At 43.3% G+C, this 17,985-nt stretch overlaps 1 protein-coding gene across 6 annotated transcripts in view; it reads right to left on the bottom strand.

Annotated features, from left to right (window-relative positions):
• Positions 1 to 1,021: 1,021 nt before the first annotated feature.
• The window catches only part of HMGXB4 (HMG-box containing 4), a 29,801-nt gene continuing 12,837 nt past the window's right edge, over positions 1,022 to 17,985 (bottom strand). For all 6 annotated transcript variants that reach the window (XM_045083962.1, XM_045083961.1, XM_004743100.3 and 3 more), the window contains 6 exons: positions 10,817 to 10,898; positions 9,757 to 9,821; positions 8,672 to 8,777; positions 8,054 to 8,223; positions 3,660 to 3,782; positions 1,022 to 3,161 (listed from right to left, as the gene is read on the bottom strand). In XM_045083962.1, coding sequence (XP_044939897.1) covers positions 3,117 to 3,161; positions 3,660 to 3,782; positions 8,054 to 8,223; positions 8,672 to 8,777; positions 9,757 to 9,821; positions 10,817 to 10,898 — 591 coding nt within the window. In that variant the 3' untranslated portion in view covers positions 1,022 to 3,116. The remainder of the gene's footprint in view (positions 3,162 to 3,659; positions 3,783 to 8,053; positions 8,224 to 8,671; positions 8,778 to 9,756; positions 9,822 to 10,816; positions 10,899 to 17,985) is intronic.

Genomic DNA, 17,985 nt, shown 5'->3' on the forward strand with positions numbered 1-17,985 from the left:
AAGTGAGGCCTGTCTAGTGAAAGCCAGCCAGGACAAGCAGACATTTGAACAATGGAAATGTCTTGGTTAGTCTTCCTACGATTGCATTTTCTCAGGACTGTGGATTAAAGAGGATTCTGATGGATTCTGTACATGAGTCAACTGTGAAAGTGGTTTGGGGCAGAAGAGAGCCTAGGCCCTGGGTCAGCAGTGCCAGTGTGCTGCTTCTGGCTTTGCCATTTACTAGCTGTGTGACCCGAGGCAGTGCACTTTTCTGCATCTCTCTCATTTGTAAAGGGTGGTAACCCTCATAAGGCTCGTGGGAGGATTAAGGGAGAGAAAACATGCAAATCACTCCTTCCTAGTCACTCAGCAGTCTTGGTCTCTTTCTTGTAGCCTCTCCATAGGTCAGCCTTCCCATTGATCGAATATTCCACTATTCGTGACTAGTAACACCTTGGGTTTGCATTGAAATTTGTACCTGGAGAGGTCAGATATCCATATATTAAATGTTCACAGAGTTACTAGACACTTATGTCAGGCTGGCCGGCCACAGGCTTGGGGGTGGGAGTGACCTTAACACTATTTTACTGCTGGGACTTCAGACGCCCATTAAGGACTAAGTGACTTATCCAACATCATTCATTAAGTCAGGAGAGGGCTGAAACAGCATGAAATATATCACATCTAAGCACACAGTTCACATGTGACCCTTAATACACAACTGCTACTTTCTTGTGTTAGGCCAACATAGGGTGTACACACAATTTCATTTATCAGTGAATAGAGCTTCTCTTATCAGAGGCACTGGTTTTTAGCTTGCAAGAGAGAAAACACGAGACTCTACAATGTAAAAGTGAATAGAGACAGAACAAGATGTATGTTATGAAAATGGCTAAGATCAGAAACTTGGCCTCTATTCCAGACAGATTTTTCTTTTTAAGTAAATCATAGTGGGACAGAGGTGGAAAATGACAGTTTTTAGAATTGCATAGCAACTTGGTCAGCAACAGGGAAAAGATACCTGAGACCGGACTACAAATATTAAAAATGTGATTTTTAATAATATAAGTACAAAATTTTATTTCTTTATACAACTGTAATGGGATTTGGATCAAACCACTAGAATTTAAAAAACAAAATAAAACAATGATATAAAAACTGCAAGAAGGTCTGAATCCAAAGTTTTTCCTCTAGTAGTACCAAATTCCACAAGGTACAGACTATTATACAAATGTGTACAAATTTAAATACAAATACAATAGGGTTGGGGTTTAAAGGAAAACAAACCAACAAAAAGTAGGTCCTCATCAGGATTTCATTAATGTGCACAAATGACAAGGGTAGGATTGACTTCTTCCGTACTAATCCGTGTCTTCAAGGCCCCTCGTTGATATACCCTGTGTCAAACAGGAAACTTCCATGGGTACAGATGAGGCGTGGCACAGGGTCTCACACAAAATCAAACCCAGATTTCTGCTCTTCTTGATTTTGGTTCCCAAACATACCCATTTCCTTGTGTTTCCCCAATTAAACTTCACAACCGCTCTGAGCTGAGGGCCGATCAGCAGCCAGAGTAGTCAGGAAACAAAGCCCCAGGACCACACCAGCGGGAAGAGGAAAGGGAGTAAGTTAGACGCAGGCTGGCTGCCTGGTCCTCAAAGATCTACTCTGATGCTGTCGTGCTCCGTCTAGACCCGGGGAGGAAAGCACAGTTACCCCGGAGCTTGGTTTTGGCAGGGAATCTCACACCAGATTGAAAAACAGCTCTGAAGTGCTCAACTGTCTTCTTTGGAACTGGGAAGCAAAAGTCTAGTTCTTTGGAAAAATGGGCAGCTGCGAATGGTAACATTCCTTTTAATTATGCTTTCTTGACATTATTGAATAATAAAGCATTAGAATCCCGGCATAATGATTCCTTTTTGAGGCACGATACCTTAAAATGTGGATGATTTGGAGTTTTCAGAGGAGACCAGAGGAAAGACGGAGGGAAAAATGACAAATCTGCATCTTCCACATGCTGTTGCTGGTGGAGACTTTTGTTATTAAATTATATATACAGAAATTTACAGGATAAATTAAAATCTAAGAGATTCTAAAGAGTTAAATACACATAATTAAAACACATTCACACGCGCACATAAATAAACCTACATGAGAATCGAGTACTTTTGCAATTCACTTATGTGTGGAATGCAGAACACTGGGTATCTATCTGTCCACCAGGGGAGCCAACGGGATGAACCCAAGAATCATGCTGGGCAAAGTTCATCTTCCCCAACCATCCAGCAACTAAGCAGCAAAACCTGTGAGGACTCAGTGACTAAGCTAATGCCGCCGATGGAAGATACCAGCAATTAGTTCTGCAGATGGAATATTCTGGGTCATCTCACAATATATGCAATTCAACTTGTGCAATAACAACTTTACCCTCTCCAAGGTGTTTTATGCTGCTGGGGCTCACGTAACTCCTTGGCCCCTACTGAGGCTGCTAATGGTACCAATGATTACAAGAAATTTTGAGACACGGACACCTGTGTAGCAGGAATTGGAATGAACCCCCTACGAAGTTCACCTAAGCCACTGCAGTAACTGTAAGATGGGAATGATTTCATCACTTCCTACCTAGGTCACTTCAAATTGAAAGGCTTTGTATGTTTAGTCACCTGGCATCTTCCCATAATCTTTCCTATTACATTTCCGACTGTAAGACAGGTAAGGCAAATGGTCAGTGATGGGTCTGGAGGTACAACTGAGTTTGGAAAAAAATCACATTTTAGCTGTCCATAAAGAGATGCCCTTGGCACCCAGAACAAGCCCCCAGCCCCCAAGTTACACTGATTTTTAAGGCAGATTTATCCACCACAGGAGAAATAAGAATCCCAAGCCCATATTCTTGCCAAGGTTTCTTCTTGGCTAAACCTTTGCCATTTCATAAAATTATTAAAAGCAAAGTAGTTACAGTCCTATGTATATATTGTACATTATATATATATATACATATACATACATATATATGTATATATATAAAAATTTAAAACCTACACCCGGAGGCCAGTGAAGGGATCTGGAACAGTCCTATATACACAAACCAGCAATGGGGGAGGATAAGGTCTCTGTCCCGGGACTCCACGCTGTCACAGTCCAGGCATGATGTAAGCAATGTTGTCTAGTGTGTTTGACTACAAAACAAAGGAAAAGGTTCAGCTGAAGAGTACTCTACCTTAGTTCCCCGAGACCTATTTCTTTGTCAGGGGAGAGAGATGAGAAGGGAACCGGAGAGTTAGAGAAAGCTGCGGGAGCGTGAAGCTGGCAGCCTGTTCTCTGCTCTGCTAGAAGCTTCTCTACTGGCTCTTTCCCATTAGTCGTTGTGGAGAAGAGGCAGAAGACTCCTGTACTTTCTTTGTGTGCAGAAGACCAAACAGGCCACAGAGGAGTTGAAGCCCCTCAAGGCTGGAAGGCTTCCCTCCAGAGGACTGTTTAGGGAAATGGCACGCTTTCTAGCTGCGCTGAAGGCCCGGCCTGCACTCAGCAATATGGTACCGTGTGTGTGAGCCAAGGGACAGAGGGAGCGCCATCTGCCAGGAAGCCATGTGAGCCTGTGTCCGACAGAGCTCATTAAGGCAGGGCCTCTGTGGCTCCCGAGGGGTCTGGCTGAAAAAAATCCAAGGACAACTTACCAAGACCTGTTTGGGACAGCCATTCAGTTCAGGTAGTTGTGTGGTCAGACACGCCAAGGGGCCAAGCGCGCAGATGATGGAATCCAGAAGCACTGACAAACTGCCGGACACGGCCACCATGCCCTGAAAGGAGAGCAGGAAGGGAGAGCAGGTTGTAACTCGGGGCCCACTCCTGACGCTCCCTCCACGTTCTGGTTGCTTTCCTCACGTTGGTCTTTAAGTCCTGCCAGTTCTCTGCAATTTGCAGCAGAAATGAGAAGGTATCTGCTTTGATAACTCTGAAGTTGTTTAAAAAGAAAACTTTTCACAGTACGTTTCCAGGTTCCTTTCTGTATTCCTAACTCACCCTCTGTGCGACCTAAGGTCAGTCACTTAGACTAACCTACTCCAGAGAGAAGATCTATGGAGTTCATGTGTGCAAAAGTACTTTTCTTTTCTTTCTTTCTTTCTTTCTTTTTTTTTTTTTTTAAAGATTTTATTTATTTATTTGACAGAGAGAGACACAGCAGGAGAGGGAACACAAATAGGAGGAGTGGGAGAGGGAGAAGCAGACTCCCTGCTAAGCGGGGAGACTGATACGGATCTGGATCCCAGGATCCTGGGATCATGACGTGAGCCGAAGGCAGACGCTTAACGACTGAGCCACCCAGGTGCCTGCAGAAGTACTTTTCTTACGAACTCCATGAATATAGCTCAAATGTGGTAACGACGAAAGTTCTATAGCCCTACACACTAACGTGTGACACACACATACGTGTACTTCTCGCCTGGGTGGCTCAGTGGTTAAACATCTGCCTTCGGCTTGGGTCATGATCCCAGGGTCCTGGGATCAAGCCCCGCATCAGGCTCCCTGCTCGGTAGGAAGCCTGCTTCTCCCTCCTCCCTTTCCCCCTGCTCTTGTTCCATCTCTCGCTGTGTCTCTCTCTGTCACATAAATAAATAAAATCTTAAAAAAAAATAATAATTAAAAAAAATATATGTTATTTATTTATTAGAGAGATGCAGAGAGAGCACAAGTAGGCAGAGCAGCAGGCAGAGGGAGAGAGAGAAACAGGCTCTCCACTGAGCAGGGAGCCCGATGCAGGGCTTGATCCCAGGATCCTGGGATTATGACCTGAGCCGAAGGCAGCTGCTTAACCAACTGAGCCACCCAGGCGCCCTAAGAAACAGACTCTTAACTATAGAGAACTGACAGTTACCAAACGGGAGGCAGGCAGGGAGATGGGTGAAATAGGGGTTCTGGAATGCATTTGTTGTGATGAGCACCAACTGATGTATGGAGTGTTGAATCACTATCCTGCACATCTGAAACGACTGTTTCAAATTAAAAATGAAATTACTGCATGGTAACTAACTGGAATTTATTTAATTTTTTAAAAAAAGGTTTTATTTGTCAGAGAGAGAGCACAAGCAGGGGGAGCGACAAGTAGAGGAAGAAGCAGGCTCCCTGCTGAGCAAGGGGCCTGATGCAGAACTTGATCCCAGGACCCTGGGATCATGACCTGAGCCAAAGGCAGACACTTAACTGACTGAGCCACCCAGGCATCCCAACTAACTGGGATGGAAATAAAAACTTACAAGAAACCCTGGTATGGAATCTCAATATGCAAAACAGCTAAAAGATCTGGTTAAAGTGCAAGTGGGGGTCTACGGCCTCACTAGGGCTCCTCTAATCCATCTCTGTGGAAGACTCGAACGTCAAGAAATAGATGTGCACCATTTTCTGGTTTTGGAAGGTCTCTCTCCAAAGTCTCCGTGAGACAAAACCCTCCAGATCCTTTCAGGCCCTGTTAGAAGAGCACTTCCCTTGACAAAATCTCTCCTGACTCCCCCTAACTCTCTTTGTTCTCTAGCTACCCTCGCTGTATCAGTTCAGCACAGAGCAAAAGAGGGAGACAGAGTTAGGAGTAACGCATGCTGGGCTCTGCTACAGTGTGTCCACTTGTCATAGTCACTTAATTTTACTAGATTCCTAGTATCCGATCTGTAAATAAGTGACTTGTAGACATCAATGTTCCTTAAAGCATAGTATGTAATTTTAGGGAGCATATAGGCGAACACAAATTATTCTGACATACCCATTGTGATGTATTATATTAGAAAAAAATTAGAATATCAGACTTGTGATATCAAGGATATCATTGTGAAAGCATGGATAGATTCAGTAAAATAAAAATATAAGGTAAATAACTGAGTGGTGCAAGGAAACTGCAAAATTGTGAGAATGTATTCAAGTGACTGATGCCTGGGAAAAAGCAGACTGGAGAGGGACGGGAATTACTGCTAATGGGTGTGGAGTATCTTTTGGGAGTAAAGAAAATGTTCTGGAATTAGGTAGCAATGAGGCCACAATTCCATCAATATACTGAAAACCGCTAACTCCTACAGTTTGAAAAGGTAAACTTTATTGTTTGTGAATTAGATCCCGATAAGACCCTTTGTTACATAAAATAAAGTGGGCTAGGAAACTTGTGCAAGTCTTTCCCTTTTCTAGGCACATGTATGTGTAACTCTCTCCAAGCAGCTGCTCATAGAAGCTGACTTGTTTTAATGGCTGATTATGTATATGCTCTACCTTTGCAGTGAAACTGTAAGTTTCCTAATGATATCACCTGGAAACCATCAGGAAGAGAGTCAGATTTTCTTTTCTTTTTTTCTTTCTTTTTTTTTTTTTTAAAGATTTTATTTATTTATTTGACAGAGAGAGATCACAAGTAGGCAGAGAGAGAGAGGAGGAAGCAGGCTCCCTGCCGAGCAGAGAGCCCAATGCGGGACTTGATCCCAGGACCCTGAGATCATGACCCAAGCCGAAGGCAGTGGCTTAATCCACTGAGCCACCCTGGTGCCCGAGAGTCAGATTTTCTACTTCCCCAAGTTTTGGAATAATGCCTAGGTACTCAACAAATATTTGCTAAACTAAATGGAAATATCAGGGAAAGTGTGGAATATGGAAGGGGCATAAAACAAATAATTTTTACTTCTAACTTTAGGAAACTAAGAATCATAAATAAGGATCCCAGGATATTTTATTCTGGAAATATCTGTATCTATTTAAATATCTGAACCTTTATGAAAATACCCTAGTTGTTTTGAAACCTGCTAAGTTATTGAAATTAGCCAAAAAACTTGGATAACCTTCATCTTTGTGGTCTTTGGCATTTTATTTGTTGAATAATATTAACAACACAACTTTGGGGCACCTGGGTGGCTCAGTCAGTTAAGCAGTTGCCTTCAGCTTGGGTCATGATCCCAGGGTCCTGGGATTGAGCCCCACATCAGGCTCAGCGGGAGTGTGCCGCTCTGCCTACTTGTGCTTGCTATTTCTCTGTCAAATAAATAAATAAATCTTAAAAAAAAAATACAACTTCCACAGAGAAGCAAGTGAATAGCTTCATATTCCAACACTGATTTCTCAGCTTAGAAATGGCTTTAGTAGCAAAGACTGACTTCCTTGCTGGAATGTCCTATTAGGGCCCAGTGGAAAACTGAAATACTACACGACTGAGTTAGCCAAGGGGGCAATATGATTAGAAACTGAATATGGTAATAGAAATGGAACATGACAGCTTTGCAGGTTAAGTGATTTTGAAATTGAAGCTTAAAGGGACAAAGATCTCCCTAGGGCACACAGTGCTGTATAATTTAACACGGAGTAATGAAGAGCTTGAGAATCTCAATTTCCCTATTTGCTACCTATTTTCTTTCTTTTTAAGATTTATTTATTTATTTTAGAGAGCAGGAGAGAGAGCATGAGGGGGACAGGGCAGGAAAAGGGGCAGAGGGAGAAGGAGAAAGTTTTAAGCATTCAGAATCTGCATTCAGCGCAGAGCCCAATATGGGGCTCATTGTCATCACTGTGAGATCACAATCTGAGCCGAAACCAAGAGACGCTTGACCAATTGTGCCATTCAGGTGCCCCTTGCTACCCATTTTCAAAGAAGTAGAAGCACTCTTAATCCCCTGTACAGTTTACTCTGTCTACCCAAGACCTTACTGGAAATGTGCAGAAAAATTCAAACTGTCTTCTAAGTACAAGTGATTAAAATTTCCATGGGATTTGTATTCATTTTTCCCATTGCATGAAAAAAAAAAAGATCAAAATAAGTTACAGGATCATATGTTGATTATATCTCAATAAAAACTGGGGAAAGAAAGTTATAGGAGATTGCAACTCCTTTCTGTGCCATTGTTCAATGGTGTAAGCATAAACTTTGAGAGCTAGGATGAAGAGTCCAAATCTCTGGACGGTTCTACTGGTGTATATTTTCTTCATCATTGTCTCCTGAGCACCTGGAATAATCTAGCACACAACAGGAGTTGCTCAATGGATGCGTGTGGAAGGAGTAAATGGACTCATATCCTGTAAGAAACAAGTGACTGACAGTCACGTTCACCTCGGTTTCCTGCAGGCGGTGTCCGATGAGGCTTAGGGACTCCCCCAGCAGCTGCAGATGAGCAGCGACATCAATGGGCTCTGTCTCAGGGGCTTTGGCTGGAGAGGCTGGCAACAGCATGGTGGTAGGCGGGGATTTCTTTTGGGGTGACAGTACTCCTGCAGAGGAAGCTGAGAACAGAGATGAAATAGAGAGAGAACGCTTGCCTATGGCTTAGAACATCACAAAGATAGTCTTCCTGCTTTTCCCCCTTTTATGAGCTATACCAGGCATTTGGCAAAAGTAGGGACTGTGGGCCAAATCTGGCCCAAGCCTTGTTTTTGTATAGCCCATGAGCTAAGAATAGTTTTCCATTTTTAAATGGTTGTAGAAAAAATAAAGAATATGTGACAAAGAGTGCGTATGGACCACAAGACCTAAAGTGTTTACTCTGGCCCTTTACAGAAAAAGTTTGGTGACTTCTGATTTACATTTTCTAAATTTATTTTTTGCAACCTGTAATATTCGGTAATAACATCTCAGTATCAAGATCTGCTTCTGACACAGGCTGCTCTCCTGATTCCTAGTAAAGAAGCAAGATTCACAACGCTCTAAGGAACATAGGGTCGCAGTCACTACCTTTCACTTTCACGGGAACTTCTGAGCAGGATGCTTTTCTTTTCACAGTTGTAGCTTCTGCTTTGTTCTGTTTGTGTTGCAGATACTGAGCTTTTTGCTTCCAAATCTGCAGTCAGATCAGGGCCAAAGAAATTATGATAAATGAAACAGGACAAGACACAAAAGGGAAAGCAGTTATAGGAGAGGAGAGTGAAGGAAAGAAAGGAAAGCCTGGAGGGGGGGCGGGTGGGGGCTGAACAGCAACTCTGAAGCTGAAGGTACTGAACAGGCCTCAGATGCTGACCACCGTGCTATCTTAGTAGAGGACTCTTTAACGCTCCCCCATGCTAACAGGCAGGTCTTGGCATGGATTTTGAGATTACTTGCAGGTCGAAATGTAAAATCATGGGGTAAACATGTGGCTCAGTATGCTGTCCATGGGGTTCAATATGCCATCCTACTGGATGGCAATGCCAACCACAGGATGACAATGACCCGGAAAATGGGAACGAAAGATAACCTAACCTGGGTGACAAATATTTTCATTTCACCCAGATGAATTCCCAGATCACCTTCACATCACCTGGCTGGAGAGTGACTGGGAATGATTCCAATAGGACCAGTTTCCATTGTCTTCCTGGCTATTTGATAGTGGGATGGATTATTTGGTAATGGCCGATGAGGAGAAGGACCCGGAACCGGTTAACCTAGTGAGCACAGTCCATAATTCTGATCGGCAGTAACCAGGAGGAGGTGGCCTTCCTCCATTCATATCTGGTCTTACCAGTGGCTGTTTGCAGGAAAGGGCTGATTTTAGATTCTCTTTTGACCCATAAACACTGCCCAAGTGAGGCCATCTTTTGGCTCAAATATAAGGTTGTTGGAAAACAACTAGATGAGGCTAGAAAAGACAGCCTTCCTGCAGCTGACTCCTCACTAGAGTAAACTGGCACCGGCCAGTGTTAATGCCCTCTGCCAAACCATTTTCTATTGATTTGTGATTTTTTCCCACTGTTTTCACTGTTGGCTGGATGGGCTATAGGAGAATGACACATTTTGGAAGGCATAAAGCAAGGAAAACCGTGTTTGTAAGGAAATGTACTTACCAGTTTGTCCTTTTCTGGCAATTGCTTCCACACCTCAGCCAGTTTTTTACTAAGTTCCCCAAAATCTGGCATAAAAGAGTAAAAAAAAAATGTTAACACAGTAAAGGTTTGACTATAAACCAAACAGAAGATTGATAAGAGCAAAAACCAGAAAAAGGATTTTCTAAGCTCAGATTTAAATAGCACAAGGTTCTTCTATAAAACCGAACTAAAACCCCATCACTTTTCTTGACTCTTTTCTCTTGGGAGGGAAGGGGCTATTTTAGTGGTCATGAGACAGGCTCAAATTCTCACACATCTATTCTCCAGGGATTTCTCCCTTAAGCATCTTTCTGGTGTCTTTCAATTTGATCTCATTTTACAGAGCTTATCCACTTGGGCTAAAGAAAACTTAACGTTCTATGGAATTTGATAAAAGCTGTTAGATTTTTAGCAAGTTTCAAAAGCAGAGAACCAAAGAATTTCCCTCGAGTGGCCCAGAAGCGCAACGCTGCCCTTCCATTTGTATGGCAAGGTCACGCTTTAATAAAGCTCTCACATCTCTTACGGCACTTCATGTGTGCCTCCTAACAACCTTGACGAGTAGGTTGGGAAGCTATGGTACACATTAGGCAAATGAGATTTGTAGAGGTGAAATGACTTGTCAAGGTCTGTGGCAGAGCATTTTTCTCATCTCACTAACTTCTGACTCAGAGACAAATATGAGCAATGTTAAGTCTTTTTGCTGTAACTCACACCCAAGGGCCAGATTAAGGGAAGGATTAGCTAAAGGATCTTGGAGACAAACATCTGCGGCTTCACATAATGTACTTCAAAATATTTCATCTTACTCAGTTTCCCATTTTATCATTTTAAGAGCTATAAACAGAAAGCTTATCTCTTTTATGGATGGGGTGGACCGAGACAAAGTCTAAAGTGACTTCAGAACTGTGGGGAAAAATGAGATTTATGTTATTTTAATACAACGGGAAGAAGTTGCCTGCCGAATGGCTGAATTAACCGCACAACAGCAAAAATACAAATGAAGAGTAACAAAACTGAAGACCGGAAATGTTCTTACCTATACCTGGATGGTCAGCCACGATGGTTACGCGATATTCTTTACAGAACACTTGGTAGGCTGACATGTTCTTCTTTTTTGGCTAGTGTCACAAAAATAGAACAGAGTAAGACTTCATTAGAACACAGGTCAAGTAACCCTGAATCCACAGTTACAAAACAGAGAAGAGACCTATACTTTTTCATCAAGGGAAGAGTTCTAAACCCCTAACCAGCTTCTTAAACAGGATACTCTTTAATTATATTTAATTTGTAATTATATTTAATATTTACTTAATAAAAACCACTTGCTACATGACTAGATTTTTCAGATTGTGGCCACTATTTGATGATTACTTGTAAAGCCATTCATTCTTCCTACACACAATCCCATGTTACATGTTTCTTTGAGAACTACGTGCTGAGAAAACCTTGATCCAGTCCTGGGCTATTTTTGTCTTTGAAAAGAAGAACCATATAATTTCCCTTTACTTTGGGACCAGAAGGCCAAGAGCCAAATCTATGTTACTTTAGTTCCTCTGGTTTTGATTTCCAGTCTTTTACTAAGTTTCCTGACCTTGCTTTTCCTGTTACTTGTAGTTTATCATTATTTTATTACTCACATTCTTGTGGTACAATGTAAGAAGTAAATAATAACTGAAGACAATTCTTTGGTAGTCAGTGGAAGATGAATCCCTCTCGCTTCAACAAACTGCTTTGTGCATGATACATGCTTATTCTTCCCTGTATCATGACACCTCCACAAACAGGGAGGGAAGAGTGACAGGATTTAGCAAGGTAATATAGCAAAATGGAAAGAGCCCAGGCTTTGGATGCCACCATGACCATGCTATTTATTAGCAACACAAACTGCTTCATCCCTGAGCTTTAGTTTCCCTGTAAGTGAAACATGGATAATACTATTTGAGGAAGAGGTGGGAATTAATCAAACAGTGTCTGGCACTTCCGTAGGTACTTGGTAACATTATTACAGTATTATTTCTCTCACAGAGAGAATTCCAAGATGGCTCCCAGGATTTCCACCTGCTGGCTTACATGCCCTGTATAATGAATGCCTTCCTGGTGAGTGTGGGCAGGGTTGGTGAATACGGTGGGATATCACTCCCATGATCGTTGTTATATGGCAAAAGGGACTTTGCAGACAGAGTTAAGGTCCCTAGTGAGTTGACCTTTTTTTTTTTTTTTAAATTAATTTATTCATTTGAGAGTGAGCACGCATGCGAGAGGGCAGGGGAAGGGACAGGGAGAGAGAGAGATCTTAAGCAGACTCCGCACTGAGTGCAGAGCCTGAATGCGGGGCTCCATCTCATGACCCTGAGATCATGACCCAAGCCAAAAATCAAGAGTTGGATGCTTAAGCGACTGAGCCACCCAGGGGCTCCATGTCCCTAGTGAGTCGAGTGTGAGTTAATCAAAAGGGAGAGCATCCTGAGTAAGCCTGACTTATCCTGGTAAGTCAGAAGAGCCCTTGAAAGAGAACAGACACAACAGCAGACACCCTCCTGCTGGACTTGAACTTGAGGAAAACAGTTGCTGCAAGTTCTGCAACCGTAAGGAACTGAATGCTGCCGAGAGCCTGAAGAGGACAGGACGTCTCACCTCAGAAGAGAACCCCTGCTCTGGCCAGAACCAAGCAGAAAACCCAGATGAACGCTGTCTAGACTTCTGATCCAGAGAGCTGTGAGATGATAGTGGATGCTGTTTTGCACCACCAAATATGTGGTAATCGGCTAGGCTACAATGGAAAACTACTATCAGTTCTTTTCTATTCCCTCTGCATTTTTCAAAATAGAAGTTGTAGCAACCACAAAGCCAATACAAGCCTTTTTAGAAAAAAACTTAAATATGGAGTGTTGGTGAAGGATAATAAGGTAAAATCATTTGACCTCAACTGATAAAGAGAACAGCAACAAGGCCTTTACTTTAACCAATTCATCTAAATAGTGACGGTCTTATTTTTGGTGTTCTGGTGAAGCCAGTTTTAAGATGCTACAGAAGTAAGTTCTGGGTGCTGCATCTTTGTTAATAACTTGGGAGCAGCTGCATAACCACAAATGTTCTAAGGCTCAATTCCTTCAAATCCCCCTTTATCGGGCTCCAGATACAACGGGATGGCACTGCACAGAGGGCAGTTCATGTAAGTTCTATATTTGGCCATTTGCACGTGTGAGAGATGGACTGATTAGTCTGGGTGATTCCATGAACCTACTTCTTGGAGCAGTGTGACAAAGAGCATGAATCTGCTTTCCCTAGATAGTTCCTATCCATCTCTTAGTGTGTGCAACTCACTACTCAAGTGTGATTCTGATATTTGTAGCTAACAACTAAAAAAGTAATAATTATGGCTCCTGAATCTATGCCAATGATTCCACCTGGTGCTGGAAAGAAACCAGCTGCACTGGGCTGGCATTCTGTTGGACGCAGAGTCTGTCAGCCTTAGCTGTGAAGCCGGCCTTCCTAGGGGATTTTCAGGGAAACCTGGACTACTTAAAATTCTCACCTTATGTGCTGACCTTAGAACTTAAACACCATGCAAAATGCAACTCCCCTCTGTGGACCGAAAGTCTGGAATTCAAACTAAAGAGTCCAACTTTCCTGAAGGCACAGAGATTGTTCTAAATGTAGTTTAGTAGTTAGAAATATACAAACAATGGATGATTTCTATGCATATAAAATATTTCTACATGATTCCAAAGACAAGGCCAGGAATTCCACTCTAGACTTTCCAATGCAAGAAAATACACAGTACTGCAAGTGAATCACACTGGTTACATCTGGAATAACAGGACTCCCCTTAAAACAGTGGTAATATTCCAAAAACTTGGGTACTTTATCATATACTTTATTATTAGTAGCAAACGACTGCCAACAAACCCACTTACTAAATGTGACTCACAATGTTGTAATTGTGCAGCCAGAAGCTCCTTTTAAGTGTTTGATGACATATACCACAATATCAAGACCTTTCAAAGAGTAACTTTTTAAATTGTCAAAAGCATATTGTAAAGCAGTCATGATTAAGTCTTGGGAAATAGAACTCTTGGACAATCTGATAAAAATCCCTCTTCAAGCCCACCCAAAACTCTAGTCTAAGAGTTTTTGAAGGATAAAACATCTGGGGCCCAAGGCAAAACATAACTTAATCTTAAATCTTAAAAATAAAATCCTAAAAATAAACCTTGGTTTGGGGCACCTGGGTGGCTGGCTCAGTTGGTTAAGACTCTTGGATTCAGCTCAGGTTATGATCTCAGGGTCGTGCTATCGGGCCCTGTGTCGGGCTCCATGCTCAGTGCACAGTCTACTCAAGATTCTCTCTCTCTCCTCCTCCCCCTCTCTCCCCCCACCAACCTTGCACCCATGTACAGGAGCTGTCTCCTGCTCTAAAATAAATGAATGAATGAATGAAACCTTAAAGCAAAAACAAAAACAAGGGGTTCCTGGATGGCTCAGTTCATTAAGCAGCCAACTCTCGATTTCAGCTCAGGTCATGATCTCAGGGTCATAAGACTGAGCCATGCATAGGGCTCCACACTGGGCGTGGAGCCTGCTAAAGATTCTCTCCCCACCCCCGGCCCTGCCCCCACTCCCAGGCAATACATAAAACAAACACAAAACAAAACAAAACAAAACAAAACAAACCACCAAAAAATTGGCTTTCTTCTGCTGATGCCAAGAGCCCAATTGCCTCATTGATAGTAATACTATGTAAGAGGCCGTATAAAAGCATTGTCTGGAGAAAGTGACTTAAACCTTACAACAACCCTAATGAGGTAAATTCCATTAGTACTGCCACTTTATTTTTTTAATTTTTAAAATTTTTAAAGTAATCTTTCTGCCCAACACAGGGCTCAAACTCATAACCCTGAGATAAGGTATTGATTGTATGCTCTACCAACTGAGCCAGTCAGGCGCCCCATTACTGTCACTTTAAAGATGAGGAAACTGAGCTCCAGGGTCCAACAGGTAGGAGAGGCATGGCTAGCACCTGAACACAGGCAGCCTGGCTTCAGAGCCCGTACTTGTAACCATGATGTTCTTCTCAACCAATTTGACTGAGATCCCTAAATCTGATCTGGCTAAAAGAATAGGTGCCAGAGAAGTAAGGTTTTCACACCAAAACTTTTATTTGAACCATTCTGAATGGAAATCTTTCCAAAATATATTCTATTTGTCTGTTATGCCTCATAACACACCACTGTGTATAATTTAAACCACCTTTCTGTATAGTGGAAAGAACATGGATCATGCAATCACAAAGACCTGGGTTCAAGTTCCTGTTCTGCCCCTGAAACAGGAGGGTGCCCTGAGCATGTTATTTCACTTCTTCAAGCTTATTTCTGTGAAATGGAGATGATACTGTCTTCACCTCACTGGGTTCCTATGAAAATTCACTGATATACCACAGATAAAACACTTAGTGCAATGCTTAGAACCTATTACAAACCATAGATATAGCTGGTCTCGTCATAATGTACTAATTATGACTCAGCTCCACCATCCTTTCCTAGAAGGCAGGCCTGCAGCAATTCTTCCTGCCTCTCCATGCTTACTCGAACCTTCTGCCGGCATTACCTCAGTCATGCGGACTTCCTGTGCTTCTCTGAACATCCTCTGCCTTCTGGTATCTCAGCACCTTCACACACACCTTTCATTCCTCAAATGAAATATCTACTCCTCGTTTCTACCAGATAGTTCCTGTTTGGCACTAAGATTCGGTTCAGATGATATGGCCCGCCTGAGGAAGCCTTCCCTGACAGCCCAGGCTTCCCTTGTACTCCCTCGGCACTCCACACAGGCTCGACTCACTGACATACTTGCCAGCCTCTCTTTCTACACCGAGAGCATCCTTTGAGTTGAAAAGATGCTGGCTGGCAAGGCAACTTACTCATCTTTAATCCACAGCACCTGGCCAGTGCCTGACACAACTTAAGTGCATTAGAAATAAGCACTAGATGGATAACAAAGTCTCAGAATTGTGTGTGTGAATCCACAGGCTGGGTGCTAGTTCACCCTTCTGCAAGAACAGAACAGGGGCAGGGAGGTCATGGGACTCATCTCTAGCCAGAGTTCCTTTCCCCAGCACCCAGGAAGCGCTCTTCAGAGCTGCAGGAAACTTGTTTTTGCTCCTTGCATACCCTGTTTTCTTTCTAGATCTTCACAGTTGTCCAAAGAGGTGAGATAACTGCACAGTCGGCTTCCTACGAGGTCAATGTTATATTATAAAACAAGACAAAACAAAAACAAAACCATAAGAGCAGTCTCCTTGCTTGGTCTAATATGCAAAATGACCAGATGAGAAAAAAGCTTTAAAAAGATGTTTCCAAGCACACTTTATGCTTTGGAAGACCAAAGCATAAAAAACAGAAATTGTAACCCTGGCTATTTACGGGGCCAGGCCCTGTGCAGAGCATGTTCTGTGTAACTGCTGTTCATCTATACCGCTGTGTTGTACAAGGGAGCCGTGAGCAAGCACCACCAAAGGACAAAGCCGGTAAGCAACAGACCAAAACAAGGACCGAGTCAGTGGTACTCGAGCCCAAGATGTCTACACTTCCTCATACTCGGTCTCTTCGACTTAGAAACAATGTCCGTATGTCCCAGTGGGACAGATCTCAGACACTAGCACACGGCGTCTGTTTCCTCTGACCTAGAACTGACTTTTAGCTTTGACGAAGACACCCGGCACTGGACGAGCATCTCTCGAAGATTTAGAAGGCCATGGAGTAAGCTGAAAGACTGGGCACGGGGTTAAAGACACCTCAATTAAAATTCCAGCTCTGTATCTTTTCTTCTCAGCTTCTTCCTCTGTCAAATGGGGCTACTGATACCTATCAGTGAAGACTGGAGAGATGCCAAATGCCGCGGCTGTCGTATGCCTAGACACACACTAGATGGGAGCTCCTGACTTTTACCATTCAGTGCTGTTGTCACTCACCTAGGGTTTTACCAGAGGGAGAACGTGTGTAATAGCACGACAAGTCTAGCTACAGCCGAGACTTCAGGGTATCACTTGATCCACAACAATGTCTGAGGGTGCCAGACACCAGGCCGCTTGGCTGGCCTCAGCTTGCTTAGAGGAAACATGAACGTTCTGGAAACACACAGATAACCGGAGGCATGCCTCTGAAGTGGCAACATCACAGACACTATTTTGAGTGGCTGTGAATGGGCTTTTATTGATTTAGTAAAACCCAAAGAAAGGTATCTTTGCAATGTTACCGGATCCTATTCCTCCAGTACAAAGACTTCCACTCCATGGGGATGACCTCAAAGGGGACATCATCAAGGTATTACCAGATGATTGCTCCCCTCCTTCCCAGAAAGCAGGATTCGACACAAACCAACACACGGGCAAACAGATAAAACCACAAAAAGCCCCCCCCCCCCCCCGGCCCCAAGACAATACTCAGCACGGAGAGTGTTATGTTTCCCCGGAGACAGAGCCCAGTCCCCTTGTCTGTATCAAGATTCTCCAGTGGGAGCTCCGCCCCTGCTGCCTTTGCCTCTCACCCCTGCTGCCTTTGCCTCTCACCCCTGCATGGACTCGGCCAGGCTGGCTCCTGTTCTCCCTGCTGCACTGGAGCTCCTCAGTCTCTCTACCAGAGTCCAGTCTGTCCTCGAACAGTCTGCTCCCTCACTTCTGTGACACGGGCTGTTCTCTGCTTTCTCCTCCCACACCACTACTCCCCCTTGCTTCTCGGGTGCCCCATGGTGCGCATTCTCCGGGATTCTGTTCTGGGCTCTCCTCCTTCTTCCCCGCTCATGGGTTTCATTTAGTGCACAGGAACACTCACTCCAGCTCTCACCCCAGCTTCAACTGCTCCAGTGAGTTCCAGGTCTCGCATTTCCATGGCTCTCTGGAACGTCTCCCGCGATGACTGTAACAATTAACTTTTACTGAATGTTCATGAATGTGCAAAGCCAGAGTCCCCGAACTCAGCTGGGTGCCCATGTGGGTTTTCATGCCGTACTGTGGCTTTTTACCATAGCCATCCCAGAAGACCAGCTTTGAAAAGACATGGCATTATCGAAAGGAATGGAACATGGTAAGATGTTGCAACCATGAACTATCTCGAGCTAGTAGATCCTGAGGTTATCTGACCGATGACGCCACACACTGCTGTTTCTCTTGAAAATTTAATATATTTAAAACATCCAGTGGTGCCCCTT

This window comes from Mustela putorius, unplaced genomic scaffold (assembly GCF_011764305.1).
Source record: "Mustela putorius furo isolate JIRA1106 unplaced genomic scaffold, ASM1176430v1.1 tig00000738_pilon_pilon_pilon, whole genome shotgun sequence".
Taxonomy (NCBI): Eukaryota; Metazoa; Chordata; class Mammalia; order Carnivora; family Mustelidae; genus Mustela; species Mustela putorius.